Genomic DNA, 20,228 nt, shown 5'->3' with positions numbered 1-20,228 from the left:
GAGCAGCTCCAGGATCGTGAGCACGGACATGCCTGGCAAGGGAATGAAGGAGGGGTGAAGGCCAGGCCAGCCAGGGAATTGGGGGCGGCCAACACACTTGTGGTGCAGTTTGACGGAAAAACTGGCAAACTCATATTCGCAATTTAGGGTGCCAGAACTTCTGTGCCTAAAAGTTACTGAAATGTAAATATGGCCCTGACCCTTGTTTTAGGGTTGGAAATGTGGCTTGGGGGGCAGTAAGCGATAGTTGTCCATGGTACAACCTCAGTAGAGCTACAAAGGTTTCTCCAAGTCTGCTCCACTAGGCTGTTCAGCTGTGCGTGCGTGCGTGTGCGCACAGACACACTTCTGTGTCCTGTTCTGTGTTGGTGTATGAATGTTTAGGAGTGGAGCTTGTGTCGCTTTCTTTTGAGAAACGTCCTCACCATACTATGGACATGCAGGGGGGAGAGAAAGCACTTGCATTCTGATAGGAGGCTGTCTTTGACTGACTGGCCTCCACGCTATAGACAAATTCTTATCTGTGCATCTTGATTGGCCAGTTGCTGAGACAGGAGGAGGCTATCTCCTTTGAGAACACAGTTCTAAAATCCCCACTCTGCATAGTGAGAACCTTGCAGCAATGTTTAATGTAACAACAATAAAAGCACTGTCTTATGCTAGTTATACACCATACAATTTTCTGGCTGATTTACCTGACAGATCGATTATTTCCAACATGTCTGATCTGATTTCGATGATCCTATAAACATTTCCGATAACTGTAGCAGATAAAAGGGCAACAAACTATGATTTTATACAAGGCATGGAAGTCCCCAGGTGTTTTTGAATATAGTTTCTACAGCTATAGGTGTATTCTTTACTTCCTGTACACTTTGGCTAGTGTTTTCTGGGCACTGTTCAACTTCTAAAGCTAAAACCATTGTTGAGCCTCTGCTCGCATTTAGCCAAGCTGTTCCTTTTCTGGTGGAGAAAGATTGACGTGGTTTCTCGGCACCAGCCAGACAAGTGTGTTTTTCCATGGCTGGATACTGGCACATTTATGAAACCTTAATGGAAAATGGGTGGCTTTATCAACAGTTCTCGGAATTGCAGTCTGCCAATACTAGAGATGTTATTTCCACGGCAATACATCTGTTCCTTATAATGTTCCTCTCGTATTTTCCTTCTTTGTATCACATAAAGCGAAACTGCTCAATATAAATAACTGCCCATGATGGATACCGGTCAGAGGTTGTCGGCAACAGGAAGTACTACAATGTTCCCAATTTGTTCCTGATCAATATATATCACTCAGAAGAAAAGGAAGTCCTCAAAAGTAGTGCCTTTTGGGGGATTAGTGGTCAAAACTCTCATAATATTTAGTTATGCCCCTTCCAGTCAGGATTTTTTTCAGGTCAGTCAGGAATATGTAATGTGAATGATGAAGAGTCTTCCTTTGAACAGCCAGGATAGCAAGAATTTGGTTTGATCTGTGATGTCTGGTTTTGTTTAAGACCTTTTTAATGAAGAACACATTGAGGCCACGTCTTGGGTAATAAACACGTATGAGAATAGATACTGAATTGTAGAAACTAAATCAAGTGTTGGGAGGGTACTGAAAGATTTCAGACACCTCGGTAGGTTAGTGACTGGTGTGGTCATAAAAAGGTGTCATACTCAGGACTGGAAATAATACAGAAGATTCCCTTTGTGGTCTTGCTTTTGAACATACTGTTTCCTTGTTGTCCTGGAGATCTTCTAACCTTTGTGCTGTCTTGATAACTGTCATAAAACAAGTATGTGAAAGAAGACTGCAATCCGACAGAATCTCCACTCATCCCCAACCACCCAGATTATTTTTCTACCCCAATATCTGGGAATATGGTGGGACAGTCCACAATAAATGGGGATGGATGGAAGTGGACGGAGATTCTGTCCCCATGCACACATCTAGTATGTGGACCAAGTGTTTTGTCCCTGGTCAGACATCACTGGCTCCATACAAAATCTGGGTCTGTGACTCGGCCACTACTGAAGCCAAAAGGTTAGCATGACAGTCAGGCCCGGATTTACATCACAGGAGCCTATAGGCACAGAAGTCGTGGCACCTTAGACTTCACCCCTCCATGAACCTACAAACATCCGCTGAACCGCACCATAAGTGTGCAGGCTGGCCCAGCTGTCACTTCTCCCTTACTTCCTTGCCCGTCATTGGTAGCTACAGGTGCCTAGCATTAGGTAGTCAGAGATACCCTCAGTATTAAGTAGCTAGAGGTACCCCTAACTGAAAGGAGATCTTGTCAGTGGAATGCAGAGAGCAGGGTAAGTAACTTCTCATTTACACTCTCATCAGGACTCTGCATAGGGAAGGAGGGAGAGAGGCACTAGGGGAGGGGAGAGAGCCGCCTTTCCATCATCAGGCGCCTGTAGGCATGTGCCTACAGTGCCTTATGGTAAATCCAGCCCTGATGACAGCCAAGTAACTCACATTATTTTATATTAAATCAAGATGGCAGCCACCGTAGGCTTCTTAGTTCTGATTTCCTTTAAAGAATGTCAGAGTTTCAAAGTCAGTGTGTTGTATCTACTGTACCTATATGCCACAGTTGTTCCACATCATATGTCTTGAGCTGAACTCAACATGAGAGACATATGGAAGCTGACTTGTTTATTTCCTATTAAACAATACACATTTCCTAGCTTTCCTGTTGACCCTCTGACTATTTTTAGCCATAGACTCTGACAGAACAAGCATGCAGATCAGCTGTTTCTGACAAGATTAGCTGCATGCTTGTTTCAGGTGTGTGATTCACATGCTACTAGCCAGAAAGATCAGCAGGTCTGCCAGGCAAATGGTGTTTTTTGAAAAGGAAATGAATATGGCAGCCTCCAAAGGTCTCTTACATTGGGTTCCTTTCAAAGTGTATCTGAACTGCAACTGCCAAAAAACAGGCTGTAAGTAAAGGCACACAATACCCATCCTCCTTCAATCATATCTTTAAAATACACACGTTGACAGTTCTTTAACACATATGTAATTGTGCTCTCTTAAAACTGAATATATTTGTGATAGTTCAGTTTTAAGCAAGCAGCTGTGGTTTCCCATGAAGGCAAGACTGCTAAAATAGACCAAAACACCTTCTATTTTTAACAGAGGCATTTGCAATGGTAAATGTAATTTTGCAGCAGGTAGTGGCAGAAACAGCACAGAGGGGCCCAGGAGAACATAATGAATAGAATGGTATGCTTTTTATTGTAAGAATTTTACAGTACAGATTCTCTTTAAAACAGAAGCTATTTAAAATAACAACTATAACATGTTCTCTCAACTGTGTCAGTTGGCTGCCTCTTTGCTGCCTAAATGTTATTATGCTATTGCTTATCTTTTAGAGCAGAGAGGAAGTTCTGAGTTCAGGTCCGCTTACCACAAATACGTTCTGTTCTAACAAGGCAAAATTACATTTAGCATTGCGAAGCTCTCTATTAAAAATGGAGGGGGGTTTTTTGTCTCTTTTAGCCCTTTATACTTTCCTAGTGGTTCTGGGTTACCATAAGCTATCTGGGTATTATTTCTTCACCATACATGTTCTCTCTCACAGAGAAAAGTGTGTATCACCAGCAGGGGGCACAACTGCCTCTCCAGTTATACTGTATTTGAATTTACCTAGTTCAGCATGTGTAAGAGGAAAGTGTAGAAAATCTTTCTCAGGTTGGGAGAACGCTTATCTGTACAGAAAAACGTGTTTTAAGGCATGTGCATTTCTAGGATTTTCTCTGCGTTTGTGTTTTTGGATCTGCATATTTGTTTGCATTTGATATGCGTTTGCATTTCTTCACGTGCGTCGCATGCAATTCACACACAGTATGCAGGGAAAAGGGGAAACTGTGATTTTTAAACCGCACGTAAAATAGCATTGCAAGTTGCGCACCAATGTGATATTTGTGTGCAGCCCATACACTTTCATGTGCGATTTTATTTATTTTATTTTTTTTTTTGCATCCAATTTCCGTTATGCGGCACAACGCATGCTATTCTAATAAGTGTGCTTCCTGCCCTAGTTGGCTATAAAGGAAACCTGAAATAAGAGGAGAATGGATGCTGCCATTGTTGACTTCCATTGAAAATTGCTGGTTTGCCTGGTTGATGAATTCTGAATCTTTAACCAGAGATTGCAAACCCACTCTGATTATGTTGCTTGCATGCTTGTTTCAAATATGTGATTAGCAGAGCCAGGAATTTTTAAGAGGAAGTAAAGATGGGAGCCTCCATGTTCCTTTCACTTCAGGTGCCCCTAAAGAAACACCTGAAGCCTCTTAAAATGCCACTTTTTATTCAACATTTAACTTCAGCACTATAAGCCAAGCTAAAATGCCGCATCCCAGCGGCAGAAAGCTGTTTAGAAACCCCCCTAAATACCGGGGCAAACCTCCACGACTTTCGTGGTCGTGATTTTGCTGCCTGGGGAGGCAGAGCTTAGCTCTGTAGCTCTGCCTCCATTAGCATCAATCACCGCTGATCGCTGCCTCTCCCCGCCCCTCTCAGTGAAGGAAGACTACAGCCCTAAGCTCTGCCTCTACTAGGAAGCGATCCCCGCATTTAGCCCAGGGGATTTGGGGGGATTCTAAACGGCTTTCTGTCGCTGGGATGCGGCATTTTAGCTTGGCTTATAGTGCTGAAGTTAAATGTTGAATAAAAAGTGGGATTTTAGGAGATTTCAGAGTCTCTTTAAAGGGAACTTAAACTGAGAGGGATATAGATGAATCCTTTTAATCAATACCAGTTACCTGGCAGTCCTGCTGATCTCATTTGCTGCAGTAGTGGCTGAATCACACACCTAACACAAACATGCAGCTAATCCAGTCTGACTTCAGTCAGAGCACCTGATCTGCATGCTTGTTGAGTGGCAGTGGCTAAAAGTATTAAGAGACACAGGATCAGCAGGAGATTCAGGCAACTGGTATTATTTTAAAAGGAAAAATCCATATCCTTCTCAGTTTAGGTTCCCTTTAACTTAAAGGGTGCTCACTTCCTGCACAAAGCAAAATTTAAAGCGACTCGAACTCAAAACTCTCAAAACACAACATCCCAATGTAAATGAGATTTTTGGTGTCACATATCCAGCAGACATGTGGGTTAAAGTGTACCAGAGCTGTGAGGTAAAGAAGATTTGATACTCCCCCGCAGCTTCCTCCAGCAGCATAAACACATCTGAGTCTCACGCCGTCCTTCCGGGGTCTGCTGTTCAGCCGCGATCAGCCACCATAACTGGCTCAGTCGCATCAGCCGTGGTCTTCTGCGCATACGTGGAGGTCTCGCGCATGCGCAGAAGACCATGACTGACACGACTGATACAGTTACCGAGGCTGATCACGGCTGAACAGCAGACCATGGGAGGACAGGGCGAACCGTGGTTGAACAGCAGACCGTGAGAGGAAGGCGTGGGACTCAGATGGATTTATGCTGCTGGAGGAAGCCGCTGATGAGTATCAAATAATCTTTACCTCACAGCTCTGGTTTCTGTTAAACTCCTCTGCTGGCGTCAAGGCCATTCTCCTTCTCTCCGCATCCTACACATACAATGAGTATATTCACAATTGGACACCTGTCTGATATAGGATAACAAACCCACAGGGCTATAGGCCCCTAAAATATTGTAGTGATGTGGCACCAAAAATCTTGTTTAATTTGGGATGATGTCTTAGCTACTGCCGATCTGTGAATTTTGAGCCTGGGTCCCTTTAAATATTGCTCTGTGTGTTTGCCCAGTCCTGTGAGCTCCTAAAATGATTATCAGCCTGATTGAGCGACTACAAATTTTGTGCTCCCTTCCAGCACAAGTCCAAAAACCAAGGTATCCATGCTTCCCGTGAAGATCGCAGCCAAAGCCTTGCAAGTCAAAAAGCCCTTTCAAAGTACAGAGCTATCCTGGCTCAGGGTGGTGGCAAGGAAGGAGAGCACAGTGAATGTGCCCCAGAAGTTTGGGCTATATAAGCATATGCTGACAGCTTGACATAACATCTTCTCTCTTGCTTTTGTAGCATGGAAGGATCTATTGTCCGTTTGCCAGAGATCGTGGCACTGAAGAAGAAATACAAGGCTTACCTATACCTGGACGAAGCACACAGCATTGGCGCAGTGGGAGCCACAGGGAGAGGGGTGGTGGAATACTTTGGCGTGAATCCTGCAGACGTCGATGTGATGATGGGAACGTTTACAAAAAGTTTTGGTGGCATTGGTGGCTACATTGCAGGCAACAGGGTAAGAATGACTCTTTATTGGAAACACCAGAGTAAAGCAGTGTGAAGGTCTAAAACAAAGTAATGCTTTGCAAAAAATATGTCTTCATCTGAAATAGCTTGGTTTTTGAAGGTGTCAGATTTTTTTGTCAAGTGAAGGCATCATTAATTTTTAACTATCCTTGTTGTGTTTATTATCTTTGTTGGTAGTAACAACATGATTAGTTAAACTGCTGTATAGTAAAGCAACCACAAGATGTTACTCTCTTTAAAGTGAGGTGATGATCTCTATGGTATTGTGATTTCCTGTATTCACTCGCTGTTCTAAGTAAGCTGTATTACCTGATGATAGTGTGTGATTTTTTTCTGCATGTTTTTCTTCAGTTCTAACTTGATATACTAGGTGCCTATCTGTGTGTAGAGACCACTCTGCTCCATCAATCTTTAGTACTGAAGTATAATAATATAAATTATATAGTAACTGTATAAAATCAGCCCCTAATGTTTGTCCCTCATAAATAACACAATTATAATGCTTCATTTACTTAGAAAGGATATAATTATGCTGTCTAAAGCATGGCCACCAGCCTCTTCCTCCACCTAGGTAAGAAATGCAGCCAGTATCTGATTCCCCTTCCCCAGCCCTCTTTCCCATTGAACTGCAATGTGGTCAGGTTCTGTGTGAAATTTCCTCCTGACACCCTTGGCAGCAGTACTAGTTTAGATATCCATCCCAGCTCAGGGTTTGGGCAAGAGAGGACCCCTTTCCCCAGGGGCGTAGCAATAGGGGTTGCAGAGGTTGCGACCGCATCGGGCCCTTTGGCCAGAGGGGCCCTGAAGGGCCCTCCCTCAACTACAGTATTAGCTCACTATTGGTCCTGTGCTCAAAGTAATCACTTCTATAGATACTTTGATTAGTGGTAATCATTAACAAGCTGTTCCCCATAACCTTCTTGCACCTCTGACACTGTAGTTGCCATTGGCAGGTTTTGGTGCGCCAAATCAATTGCTATGTATAGAGTGCTTGGGGGGCGCCATTGTAAAACTTGCATCGGGGCCCACAACTGCTTTGCTACGCCACTGCCTTTCCCAACAAGCTTGAAGGGTCTCACCTTGTCCTCATTAAGATATCCTAAGCAACAGGACTGATTCAGTTATCAACAACACAATGTTATACTTATATGCTAGAGAATTAAAACTCAACTTTTAGTATTAATTTTAAGATAGCTCGTCTACAAATCCAATGTTACAGTTTTCAATTTTGAGGAAGGGGTAATATATTCTCAAAACTTTTCAAAGCAATTCTGCTTGCATATGGTAAAGGTCTACCATCTCTTTTAGACATAAATATTGTATTGATACGAACCCATAACCCTACCACAACTAACATGTTTCACTCCATACAAATAGGGGCTTCGTCAGGGGTATATATAAGGTGCAGAGTGCTTTTACTATACAGAAAAGTGCTATACAGAAAAGTGCAACATCATTCATAGAAAACAACAAAACTGCGTCCTAGCCCCGCGGCTATCTTTGCATCTTATTAACCTAATGTGGACCGATGTAGTACCAATCTACGTCCAGCAGATGGTGCTGCTGCTCAGACTGGATGTAGATTCAACGTCGCAGTAAATTAAATGTCCCACCGCAACTGTGCACACCCACGAGGGGAGATTAAGCTGTCCTACGTCATTGCTCTTGGCCCCTGATCACGTGATCACTATGATCACTAGCGGACCTTAGTGAGCACTGTTAGAGCTACGGCAGTATGGGGGGGAGAAGAGGATCCACTCACCTTCCTGACGTTCCCCTGGCGATCGTCGCCCCCCCTTCGCTCTGGCAGGCATCCCCGCTCGCTCTGACGTAAATATCTGGTCCCGGCTTGATGACTTCAAACTGAGCGGCAGGATGACCGGGGATGCCGGCCAGAGCAGAGGGGTCCACAGCTGCTCATCGTTGGAGCCTGGGAGGTGAGTAAAGGTTGCCTGCAATACGGGGAACACCTGGCCACAGTGGGGACACCATGCCCAGCTTAGCCCTACCAGGGATCCAGGTGCCTGACCCCCCCCCCCTAAACACGCCCCTTCCCACAATGCAAAATAGCCTGGGGGGGGTTAGGCAGCCGGTCTTGAAAGGGTTAAGGTCCCTAAAAGTTCCAGTGAATAACATTAAGCTAGTATCCAGATGCAAGTTGGCTTCTGGTGGCCTTCCTTGCAGAACCTCAACCTCCAATGATGCCATAAGTATAGGGGTGGGGCACACATGCCATGCTACACTCTGATTGGGGGGGGGGAGGACTAATAGCTGTATTTTACAGTCCTAGACCCGCCACTAAATATATGGGGGAAGGGGTTGCAGGTCCTTGTACACTTAATGTATTGGTATGCATTAGTGCGTGTTAGTACGCGTTGGTACGCGTTTATTCCATAGCAGTGCATTGGGAAGAAGGTTTCAGTTAAAACTTGTTAAAGAGTAACTTCAGTCTAAACAAACATACTGTCATTAACCTTCCTGGCGGTAAGCCCGAGCTGAGCTCGGGCTATGCCGCACAGGAGGATTTCTCAGGCCCTGCTGGGCCGATTTACTCACTTTTTTTTTTTTTGCAACACTTTGCTAGCTGCGTGTGCATTCCGATCGCCGCCGCTCTGCGCTCGATCGCCGCGCCGTGCCCCCCCCCAGACCCCGTGCGCTGCCTGGCCAATCAGTGCCAGGCAGCGCTGAGGGATGGATCGGGACTCCCTTAGACGTCACGACGTCCATGACGTCGGTGACGTCATCCCTTCAGGAAATCCCGTTCTTTCAACGGGATTTCCTGATCAAACATCGCTACCTGATTTAAAAAAAAAAAATTAAAAATAGAGCTGCGCTGCCCCCTGGCGGTTTCTAATAGACCGCCAGGGAGGTTAAGTTACATTATTTATGTTAATTAAAATAGATGGGTAATATAATCTCTTACCCACCCTGTTTTAAAAGAACCGGCAAAGGTTTGTGATTTCATGAGGGCAGCCATCTTTTTGGTTGAAAGGAGGTGACGGAGCATGAGACACAGTTCCAACTGTACTGTGTCCTGATCGCCCCTCCCAGTTGCTAGGCAACATGAATAACATAGGAAATCCCATCATGCTTTGCACAGCATCAGGGGAAAAAAAGCCCAAGCAGTTTTCTTTGATGGGGCGGAGCTTAGCTAAAAACATAGCTAAAAATTAGACTTCTATAAGAAAAACAAAGTTCTGATACTGTGAAACTGTTAAAGAAACACCAAGCCTTTTCAGTGCTGCTGAGTAGATTTTTAGTCTGGAGGTTCAGTTTAAGTGTGAAAACGCGTTAAGTGAGAACTTTGCCATAGGAAAACATGGACATTACTTTGAAAATCAGTTTTGTTTCGGTTATAACTGAGAGCAACTGATTAAGTGTAAAAGGGCCCTTAGGGTAATGATAATTGGTAATTATTCTTCCTTTTTTTTTTTTTTTTTGGTTTCTGCATGTCACTCTGCTTGCCTAAAAAAATCTCTAATCTATTGTTATATTTTTGTCCTCCAGGAACTGGTGGAATACTTAAGAACACATTCACACAGTGCACTGTATGCAGCTTCGTTGTCTCCACCTGTGACAGAGCAAATCACCAGAGTCATGAAGTGCATTATGGGACGGGATGGCACACAGATAGGTAACGTTCCTTTTTATTTTACTGGTGAATCTGCAGCAAGTTGGGATGGTCAGTGTGATGCAAATCGTTCCGAGTTGATGCAGGATTATGCAGATTATGTATTCAAATATATGTTGTTTGTACATTGAGAACACTGTGAGGCTTAGGTCACACTGCAAAACGCAATCGATAAGCGCGTAGTGATTGCAATTGTGATTTTGCAATGCGATTTTCAGAGCGATTTTTAAAGCAATGTGCATCTTTGTGCATTCCTCTAAACAGAATTGCTCTGGAAAATGGCACATACAGCAAGATTTTGATTTTCTAACAATCGAAACGCCGCAGTGAGAACACCCTCATAGGGTGACCACAGGTGATCAGCAAGCGCAGCACAATCACCCTCGGTGTGAACCAGTCCTAATAGAGCTTGGAGATTTTATAGGTGGCTTTATGATGGAAGAGACTATAATGGTCAGGGCCACTTGTGCCAAGAAGCTAGCATATGTACAGCACTCCCCAAACCCGCTCAAAGTTTCTGTAAGAGGTTGGCCTGGCGGATTGTCTCACCAATTGCAGACCAAGGCCATTGTTCTGCTATTCGCGCTCCGTGCTGCTCCATTGTGCGCCACACTGTAGGCACTGTACGCTATTTTCGCGATTGAAATTGCCGCAGCCGAGATTTCAATCGCGAAAGTAGAGAAAACTAAAAGGCGTAGGGCAACGATTTAGGTGTCGCCAGAAAGAGGAGAAAGAGAGCTTTAAAATGCTATCCATCTTTCCATAGTTACTTGTATTACACAGGTAGACACTTTCCCCAGTGTCAGCAGCTCCATTCTGCAGAACGGAGCCACTGATTTTAGGAAAAAGTCACCCTGTGTAATACAATGTAACTATGGAAAGATGCATATCATTTTAAAGCTCTCTTTCTCCTCTTTCTGGCGACACCTAAATCGTCGCCCTACGCCTTTTAGTTTTCTCTATTTTCGTGATTGAAATCGCCGCCGCGACAATTTCAATCGCGAAAATAGCGAAAACTAAAAGGCGTAGGGCGGCGGTTTATACATCATTGGAAAGAGGAGAAAGAGAGCTTTAAAATGATATGCATCTTTCCATAGTTTCTGCACTGCTCGGAGTCCCTTTAGGGGACACCTGAGGCGAAAATAAACTAATGAAATTAACGATTCCTTCTACTAAAAATGACTTTTTAACCACTTGAGGACCTAGGGCTTTCTACCCCTTAAGGACCGGCCACTTTTTTTCCATTCAGACCACTGCAGCTTTCACGGTTTATTGCTTGCTCATACAACCTACCACCTAAATGAATTTTGGCTCCTTTTCTTGTCACTAATAAAGCTTTCTTTTGGTGCCATTTGATTGCTCCTGCGATTTTTACTTTTTATTATATTCAGCAAAAAAGACATGAATTTTGGCAAAAAAATGATTTTTTTAACTTTCTGTGCTGACAGTTTTCAAATAAAGTAAAATTTCTGTATACATGCAGCGCGAAAAATGTGGACAAACATGTTTTGGATTAAAAAAAACCCATTCAGCGTATATTTATTGGTTTGGGTAAAAGTTATAGCGTTTACAAACTATGGTGCAAAAAGTGAATTTTCCCATTTTCAAGCATCTATGACTTTTCTGACCCCCTGTCATGTTTCATGAGGAGCTAGAATTCCAGGATAGTATAAATACCCCCCAAATGACCCCATTTTGGAAAGAAGACATCCCAAAGTATTCACTGAGAGGCATAGTGAGTTCATAGAAGATATTATTTTTTGTCACAAGTAAGCGGAAAATGACACTTTGTGAGAGAAAAAAAAAAAAAAAAAGTTTCCATTTCTTCTAACTTGCGACAAAAAAAAATGAAATCTGCCACGGACTCACCATGCCCCTCTCTGAATACCTTGAAGGGTCTACTTTCCAAAATGGGGTCATTTGTGGGGTGTGTTTACTGTCCTGACATTTTGGGGGGTGCTAAATTGTAAGCACCCCTGTAAAGCCTAAAGGTGCTCATTGGACTTTGGACCCCTTAGCGCAGTTAGGCTGCAAAAAAGTGCCACACATGTGGTATTGCCGTACTCAGGAGAAGTAGTATAATGTGTTTTGGGGTGTATTTTTACACATACCCATGCTGGGTGGGAGAAATAGCTCTGTAAATGACAATTTTTTAATTTTTTTTACACACAATTGTCCATTTACAGAGTTATTTCTCCCACCCAGCATGGGTATGTGTAAAAATACACCCCAAAACACATTGTACTACTTCTCCCGAGTACGGCGATACCACATGTGTGGCACTTTTTTGCACCCTAACTGCGCTAAAGGGCCCAAAGTCCAATGAGCACCTTTAGGCTTTCACAGGTCATTTTGCGGAATTTGATTTCCAGACTACTCCTCACGGTTTAGGGCCCCTAAAATGCCAGGGCAGTATAGGAACCCCACAAATGACCCCATTTTAGAAAGAAGACACCCCAAGGTATTCCGTTAGTAGCATAGCGAGTTCATAGAAGATTTTATTTTTTGTCAAAAGTTAGTGGAAAATGACACTTTGTGAAAAAAAACAATAACAATCAATTTTCCGCTAACTTTTGACAAAAAATAAAATCTTCTATGAACTCGCTATGCTACTAACGGAATACCTTGGGGTGTCTTCTTTCTAAAATGGGGTCATTTGTGGGGTTCCTATACTGCCCTGGCATTTTAGGGGCCCTAAACCGTGAGGAGTAGTCTGGAAATCAAATTCCGCAAAATGACCTGTGAAAGCCTAAAGGTGCTCATTGGACTTTGGGCCCTTTAGCGCAGTTAGGGTGCAAAAAAGTGCCACACATGTGGTATCACCGTACTCGGGAGAAGTAGTACAATGTGTTTTGGGGTGAATTTTTACACATACCCATGCTGGGTGGGAGAAATATCTCTGTAAATGGACAATTGTGTGTAAAAAAATCAAAAGATTGTCATTTACAGAGGTATTTCTCCCACCCAGCATGGGTATGTGTAAAAATACACCCCAAAACACATTATAGTACTTCTCCCGAGTACGGCGATACCACATGTGTGGCACTTTTTTGCACCCTAACTGCTCTAAGGGGCCCAGAGTCCAATGAGTACCTTTAGGCTTTACAGGGGTGCTCACAATTTAGCACCCCGCCCACTTGCCAGGACAGTTAACAAACCCCACAAATGACCCCATTTTGGAAAGAATACACAACAAGGTATTCCATGAGGGTAATGGTGAGGTCATTGAAAATTTTATTTTTTGTCACAAGTAAACGGAAAATGACACTTTGTTAAAAAAAAAAAATTAAAAAAAAATTCTGCTAACTTGTGACAAAAACTAAAATCTTTTATGAACTCACCGTGCACCTCACATAATACTTTAGGGTGTCCTCTTTCCAAAATGGGGTCATTTGTGGAGTCTGTCCTGGCATTTTAGGGTCTCTGCAATCATTACATGTATGGCCAGTATTAGGAGTTTCTGCTATACTCCTTATATTGGGTATACAAGTAATGCACTCTGGGCTGAAAGGAAAAATGAACGGCAAACATACCTTGCTCCACATCAATGGCAGTGATAACCTCAGGAGAGAGACACCCCGTGCCACCCTGCACTCAGGGTGAGCCACCAACTTATGTGACTGGGCCTCAGAACTTTAGTGTACAGCATTATGCCTGTAGGATACAGCAATATGCCTGCCAATAGAGATGACTCTGTGTGGCATTAAAGCATCATCATAGGCCCAAATCACATATAAACCGGGGGTGTCCACACTCAAGGGAAATTCAAACATGCCGTCTTATATCGCCAACCCAGGACAGATCAGCAATATCAAGCATGGAAACCGATCCTTCTTCCGACTTTTATGCTTACCCGTTTGGTTTTCAAGCTTACCTCTCCTCTCCCTGCGACAATGTGCGAAAGACCACTGAGTGTGTGCCTACTCCTGTGTCTGGAGTTCCCTAGGTTCTAATAGTGTACCTGCTCGTGGTACCTCTCAAAACACGGCCCTACGCATAGGCCAGGCTGGTCAGGACAGCGGGGACAATAAAAACTGGTGTCATTCCTTCTTCCAGTCCTGCTGCAGACACGACAACGTTTTCTTCGGATGCGTTGACCTGGGGCACACGGAATCTGATAGGCGTAATGCCTACCATGCAGTCGGCTAGTTGCATCTGGGGGGGGGGGCCTGGCACCTCCTGGATACAGGATGTCCAGAATGATCTGTTCCTGAAATTGGAGGAAAGATCCAGTTCTCCCAGCCTTACTGTAGAGAACAAAGCTGTTGTAAACTGCCAATTGAATCAGATAAAGACACTTTCTTATACCAGCGTCTTGTTTTCCGGGTAACTAAATAGGGCGCTAACCTCTGGTCATTGAAGTCCACCCCTCCCATGTTGACATTATATTCGTGGACGACAAGGGGCTTTTCAATGACCTTAGTTGCCCGTTGAATTTGGACAGTTGTGTCTGTGTGAATGGTGGACAGAAAGTAAACGTCCCTCTTGTCCTTCCATTTCACCGCGAGCAGGTCTTCAGTACGCAAGGCGGCCCTCTGCCCCCGTTGAAGTCTGGTGGTAACGAGCCGTTGGGGGAAGCCCTGGCGACTAGGCCGCGCAGTGCCACAGCATCGGATTCCTTCTAACTTTAAGTGCTGAAAGAGGGCCACACTTGTGTAATAATTGTCCACAAAAAGATGGTACCCCTTCCGGAACAAGGGTGACACCAAGTCCCACACAACCTTTCCACTGCTCCCCAGGTAGTCAGGGCATCCGACCGGCTCCAATTTTGAGTCTTTTCCCTCATAGACCCTAAAACGACATGTATAGCCTGTGGCCCTTTCACAGAGCTTATACAGTTTCACCCCATACCGGGCGCGCTTGCTTGGGATGTACTGTTTGATGCCAAGGCGCCCGGTAAAGCGTAAGAGGGACTCGTCTACGCAGATGTTCTGTTCAGGGATATAAGCATCTGCAAATGTTGATGACAGGTGGTCTATGAGGGGCCGAATTTTGTGGAGCCGGTCATAAGCAGGGTGGCCCTTTTCATGACAGGTTTCGTCGTCGTTGAAGTGCAGGAAGCGCAGGATGGACTCAAATCGTGTCCTGGACATGGCAGCAGGGTACAAGGGAACATGATGTACTGGGTTCGTAGACCAATACGACCGCAATACATTTTGTTTCATTAGTCCCAAGTGAAGGATAAGGGCCAAAAAGATTTTAATGTCGGAAACTTGGACTGGTTTCCACCCGAAAGGCTGGGCATACATGCTCTCCGGGTGCTCGGTGATGAATTGTGTGGCTTTACGATTGGTCTCAACCACAATTAAGTCCAGGAGAACCTGGGTGATGAACAGCTGCAAAAAGTCTAGGGCCGTTCCTAGATGAGCTGTCGCCACCTGGACTCCAGACTGGGCGGTGAAAGGGGGCACTACGGGTGCGGCGGAATCAGGGGATTGCCAATCTGGTTGTGCCAGCACCTCTGGGAGTCTATGGGTACTACGGGCCCGTCTTCTTCTTGGTGGCTGCGACGGGGGTACTACTGCACTTGCCACCGTACCAGTTTCCACTTCCATGCTGACGCTCACCACTTCGCCAGGGTCTACGGAAGCACTGGCACTAAGTCCAGGAGATGCTGCGCTGCTGGTGCCTGCCTCACCAAGAAAACTATCAACAGCGCTAGCACCACCCTGCTGCCCTTGAGGCGGATCCTGCGCCACCTGCGGTCTAACGACTTGGGGTCTGGTACGCCTGGCTCTAGCCGGGACCATAGCCTCGTCATCACTATCGGTCAGGGAACCACTGCTTTCTACAGGTTCAAATTCGGACCCGGAAGATTCGACGGATGATTCTTCCCAAAAGAACTCATCCGACTGGTCCATGTACCTGTATACCTCGTCATCGGAAAGCCCCCTTCTTGCCATTTTGGATTGCTAAATTTATGGGGTTTTCCTCCGAGACTACCCAGAAAAAAAGAGCACCTACCTAGCAAAAAGGGAGTATTTGAGAGGTATTGGGGTTGGTGGGAAGTGGGGTCTCAGAGGACAATCAAATACAATTACAGCACAATCGACTCCAATCACAGCACAATCAAATCTGATGCACTCGGAAGGTGATGGGGGGAGGGTGGGATTGGGTGTGGCAGGAAGTGGGGTCTCAGGCAATCAAACAATCACGGGGCAATCGAAGCCGATCACGGGACAATCAAATACAATTACAGCACAATCGACTCCAATCACAGCCCAATCAAATCTGATGCACTCGGAAGGTGATGGGGGGAGGGTGGGATTGGGTGTGGCGGGAAGTGGGGTCTCAGGCAATCAAACAATCACGGGGCAATCGAAGCCGATCACGGGACAATCAAATACAATTACAGCACAATCGACTCCAATCACAGCACAAGCAAATCTGATGCACTCGGAAGGTGGTGGTTGGAGGTGGTGGGGGGAGGGTGGGGTTGGGTGTGGTGGGGGGAGAGGGTGGGGTTGGGTGTGGTGGGAAGTGGGGTCTCAGGCAATCAAACAATCACGGGACAATCGAAGCAGATCACGGGACAATCAAATACAATCGCAGCCCAATCAAATACAAGCGCAGCACAATCGAATACAAGCGCAGCACAGTCAAAAACAATGCACTTGGACGGTGATTAGGGGGGGGGTCTGAGGGCGATTTGAGGGGGTGGGGGGTTGATCAGGAGCCTGCACGGGGCAGACTGAGTCCTGATCTGATGAGAGGCAGACACAGGGGGTTACTGATCGCAGATCAGTTAGTGATCGCTGGGGAGGACAGATGTAAACAAAGAGCAGGGGATGTAATCAGAAGGGGGGTATGAGGGCAATCGAGGGCCTGGGCAGGTGATCGGTTACCCCCGCGGGGCAGTTAGGGTCTGCTCTGATGGGTGGGGGTGCCAAGGGGTGATGGACAGGTGATAGACAGGTGATCAGAGGGGGATCAGAGGGGGATCAGAGGGTAAGGTAGCTGTATACAGATGTATACAGTATACAGGGGGGTAGTCTGGGATGGGGTCTGGGGGTGATCTAAAGGTAGGGGGGGGGGGATCAGGGGTGACTAGGAGGCAGTTAGGGACCTAACGCAGGGGATAGCGTTTAAAGTTAGTGATAGGTGGGGGGGTTGGGGTTTTTAAAGGGGTGCAAGGGTGCTGGCAGGGGTCTGCTGGGGTGATCAGGGGGGGTATGAGGCCTGGGGTGAGAGATCAGGGGGGCTGTAGGCAAAAAAAAACGTGTGTGCTTTGATACTCACAAAGTGCTTCCTCCTCGCTAGTGGTCTCTGCAACAATGAGACCACGAGGCGAGGAGGAAGCACGTATAAGGCACTTTGTTTACTTAACAAAGTGCCTTATACCTTCTGATTGGCGGATCCCCGAGATCCCTCCGCTCGCCGGCGCTGCTAAGTGGCCGGCGAGCAGAGGCAAAATGCCAGGCTTCCGACTCCCGGCGGAGGATCGCGTCACGGATGACGCGATCGCTCCGCCCACGCCCATACAAGGACCGCCGCATTTTGTCTATACGGCGGTCCTTGCGGCGTCAGCTTCCCGGCCGCCATTTGTCTATACGGCGGTCGGGAAGTAGTTAAGATATTCCACAGTTTTATTTAATGTTTAACTCTACTTTTGAAGTTTTAACTGTTTTATTGTTTTTGCTCAATGACCCTGTCATTGAAGTATGCCAGAGCTAAAATCTATGAACTATTGATGCTTTTTATCTCTTTCCTGCTCTCAGAAGCCATTTTCTGCTAGGAAAGTGTTTTATAGTTGGAATTTCTTATCAGTAAGGGGCACAATGTAGTCACTTCCTGTCTGAGTCAGGACTAAGTCAGCTACTTACATACCTGATATTTAACTATTTCAGGCAGAGAAAGAAAAAAAGGAACACAGCATAGTTATTTGTGTGCTAGGCACTGTACATACCCATGTCTATCTCATCATGTCACATGTCACCTCGGGTATCCTTTAAGGGGGCTTAGATGCTTTGCTTGCATTGAAAGACATTAATGGCTATAATTACTAGGTAATGCCTGGTGGTGTTGATCCAGGGATTTTATCTGATTGCTATCTAGAGTCAGGAAGGATTTTTTTTTCCTTTTCAGGCTAATTGGACCATGCCTTATAATTTTATTTTATTTTTTACCTTCCTCTGGATCAACAGGGATATGTGAGGGAGCAGGCTGGTGTTGTACTTTAGTTTCTGGTTGAACTCGATGGATGGATGATTTATTTTTTTCAACCCAAATATCTATGTAACTATGTAATATCTGTAACAGTCCTATCCTCTGCGCTAAAGGTTGCTGAACAAACTCTCCACAGTACATTAATCGCCTCCACCTCACCCCACGTGTGGTCCGTCACAGCTATTGCCATATAAAATGGTCATATGCATTCATGACCTGTAACATGTCTGGCCTTAAAGGATACCCGAAGTGACATGTGACATGATGAGATAGACATAGGTATGTACAGTGCCTAGCACACAAATAACTATGCTGTGTTCCTTTTTTTTCTTTCTTTGTCTGAAAGAGTTAAATATCAGGTATGTAAGTGGCTGACTCAGTCCTGACTCAGACAGGAAGTAACTACAGTGTGACCCTCACTGATAAGAAATTTCCCTTTTTATCTCTTTCTTGCTCTCAGAAGCCATTTTCTGCTAGGAAAGTGTTTTATAGTTGGAATTTCTTATCAGTGAGGGCCACACTGTAGTCTCTTCCTGTCTGAGTCAGGACTGAGTCAGCCATTTACATACCTTCTATTTAACTCTTTCAGGCAGAGAAAGAAAAAAATGAACACAGCATAGTTATTTGTGTGCTAGGCACTGTACATATACATGTCTATCTCATAATGTCACATGTCACTTCGGGTATCCTTTAAGTCTGCTTCTCTGAACCTCTTGTATAGGCAAGAACTTACTTTCCAGTAGGTTGGTCCATGTGGATAAAGAAGGGATAAGTCCATGTGGATAAAGATGAGATGGTGTGATATCATTGAAAACCAATTTATTCCCCAAAAAATGTTTAGTACATGTTCCAAATGTACTGTATGATTGTTACAGATATACAAAAAAATGCTCATGGGTGAGTGAACGTATGGAATGGCTGCACTTATCATCCTATCCGGCAGCAGTCCGCTGCCTGCAAATTCCCTATTACTTCAAACCAGGCATTTTCCCAGACGTGCACATAGTTTTATAATGTATTTTATTATGTTTATTGATCTATATAGCGCCGTCATATTACAGACCTGGGCCTACCAAACTCCTTCTTTACCAAATGTTATGGGATGCGGAGCTTAGCAGGCCTATATACTACTTTCAGAGTCTGTTATATTTTGAATATTTTTCCGTGTTTTTAATGATGAATGAGGAGAACCCATGCTTTTTTTTACTTATTTATTTTGTTATACTAAATAAAGGTATTTACCACTTGCATTTAATGAAGTTTAAAGGTGCCTTACTATGGCAGTGAGACTCTGCACTGAGTATAAGGGGACATTTTATCGGTTGGGATGCCCTGATAGGTCATAGCAATTTTTAGCAAAGGTGGACTACTATTACTTTTAAAATGGCTTTTTCTCAAGACTTTGCTGAGAAAAAACACTTAGAGATCGCTGGCGAGCTGTTAAGAAACGGGAGCAAAAGGCCAAACAAGGCAGGCAACAAAAATTAAATCCATGAACGCAGTTACAGATCAAATCTATTTACTACAAATTTCTATTGAACTTGACTCTTCCTTTTAATTTGAAACCAGATGACCTCCATTTTGTGCCTTGTATTCAGTTCTGACTTCTAACATCTCCAAGCAACAGCAAATAAGTAGACACTCTGAGGAGATGAATCTCCCGCTGTCCCTTGTGAAGATCTCAACAATACCAAAAAAAGTGTCTCAGAAATAATACAAAAGATAATTGCTGAGCGGAGGCTGAGGGAGCTCATCCCTTTGTACTGAAGTCACTCCTGATGACTTGTGTGCTGAACTCGTGTATTTGCCTCTTAATGGAGCAATTACTTGTCAGTAAGCTCTTACAGATTAGCGTATATAATACAGAACTATCAGCCAAGTGTTACTTGACTCCTTAATCACCAGGTTACTTTGTAGCTTCTTGAATAGTCACAGTTTAGCTTTTTTGTTTTGTTTTGTGCCGATTAAACAAAACGACATTCTTTATTTGTTCATATGTCCAAACAAATTGTACTGAATGTTTGGTTGGTTGTTAAAGAGACACTGAAGCGAAAAAAAAATGATGATAATTGTTTCCAGTACAGAAAGAGTTGAGAAACTCCAGTTGTTATCTCTATGCAAACAAGCCATTAAGCTCTCCGACTAAGTTAAGCCCCATACACTCGTCGGATTTCCGCGA

The 20,228-nt window shown here is 44.6% G+C and overlaps 1 protein-coding gene across 2 annotated transcripts in view; it reads left to right on the top strand.

Moving 5' to 3' along the window:
- Positions 1 to 20,228, top strand: part of LOC137504280 (serine palmitoyltransferase 3-like) — a 169,451-nt gene that overhangs the window by 103,258 nt on the left and 45,965 nt on the right. For both annotated transcript variants that reach the window (XM_068232476.1, XM_068232477.1), the window contains exons 8-9: positions 6,022 to 6,241; positions 9,760 to 9,886. In XM_068232476.1, the coding sequence (XP_068088577.1) occupies positions 6,022 to 6,241; positions 9,760 to 9,886 (347 nt within the window). The remainder of the gene's footprint in view (positions 1 to 6,021; positions 6,242 to 9,759; positions 9,887 to 20,228) is intronic.

Source organism: Hyperolius riggenbachi, chromosome 4, assembly GCF_040937935.1.
Source record: "Hyperolius riggenbachi isolate aHypRig1 chromosome 4, aHypRig1.pri, whole genome shotgun sequence".
In the NCBI taxonomy this organism is placed as follows: domain Eukaryota; kingdom Metazoa; phylum Chordata; class Amphibia; order Anura; family Hyperoliidae; genus Hyperolius; species Hyperolius riggenbachi.
This window is presented reverse-complemented; position numbering and strand designations above follow the sequence as displayed.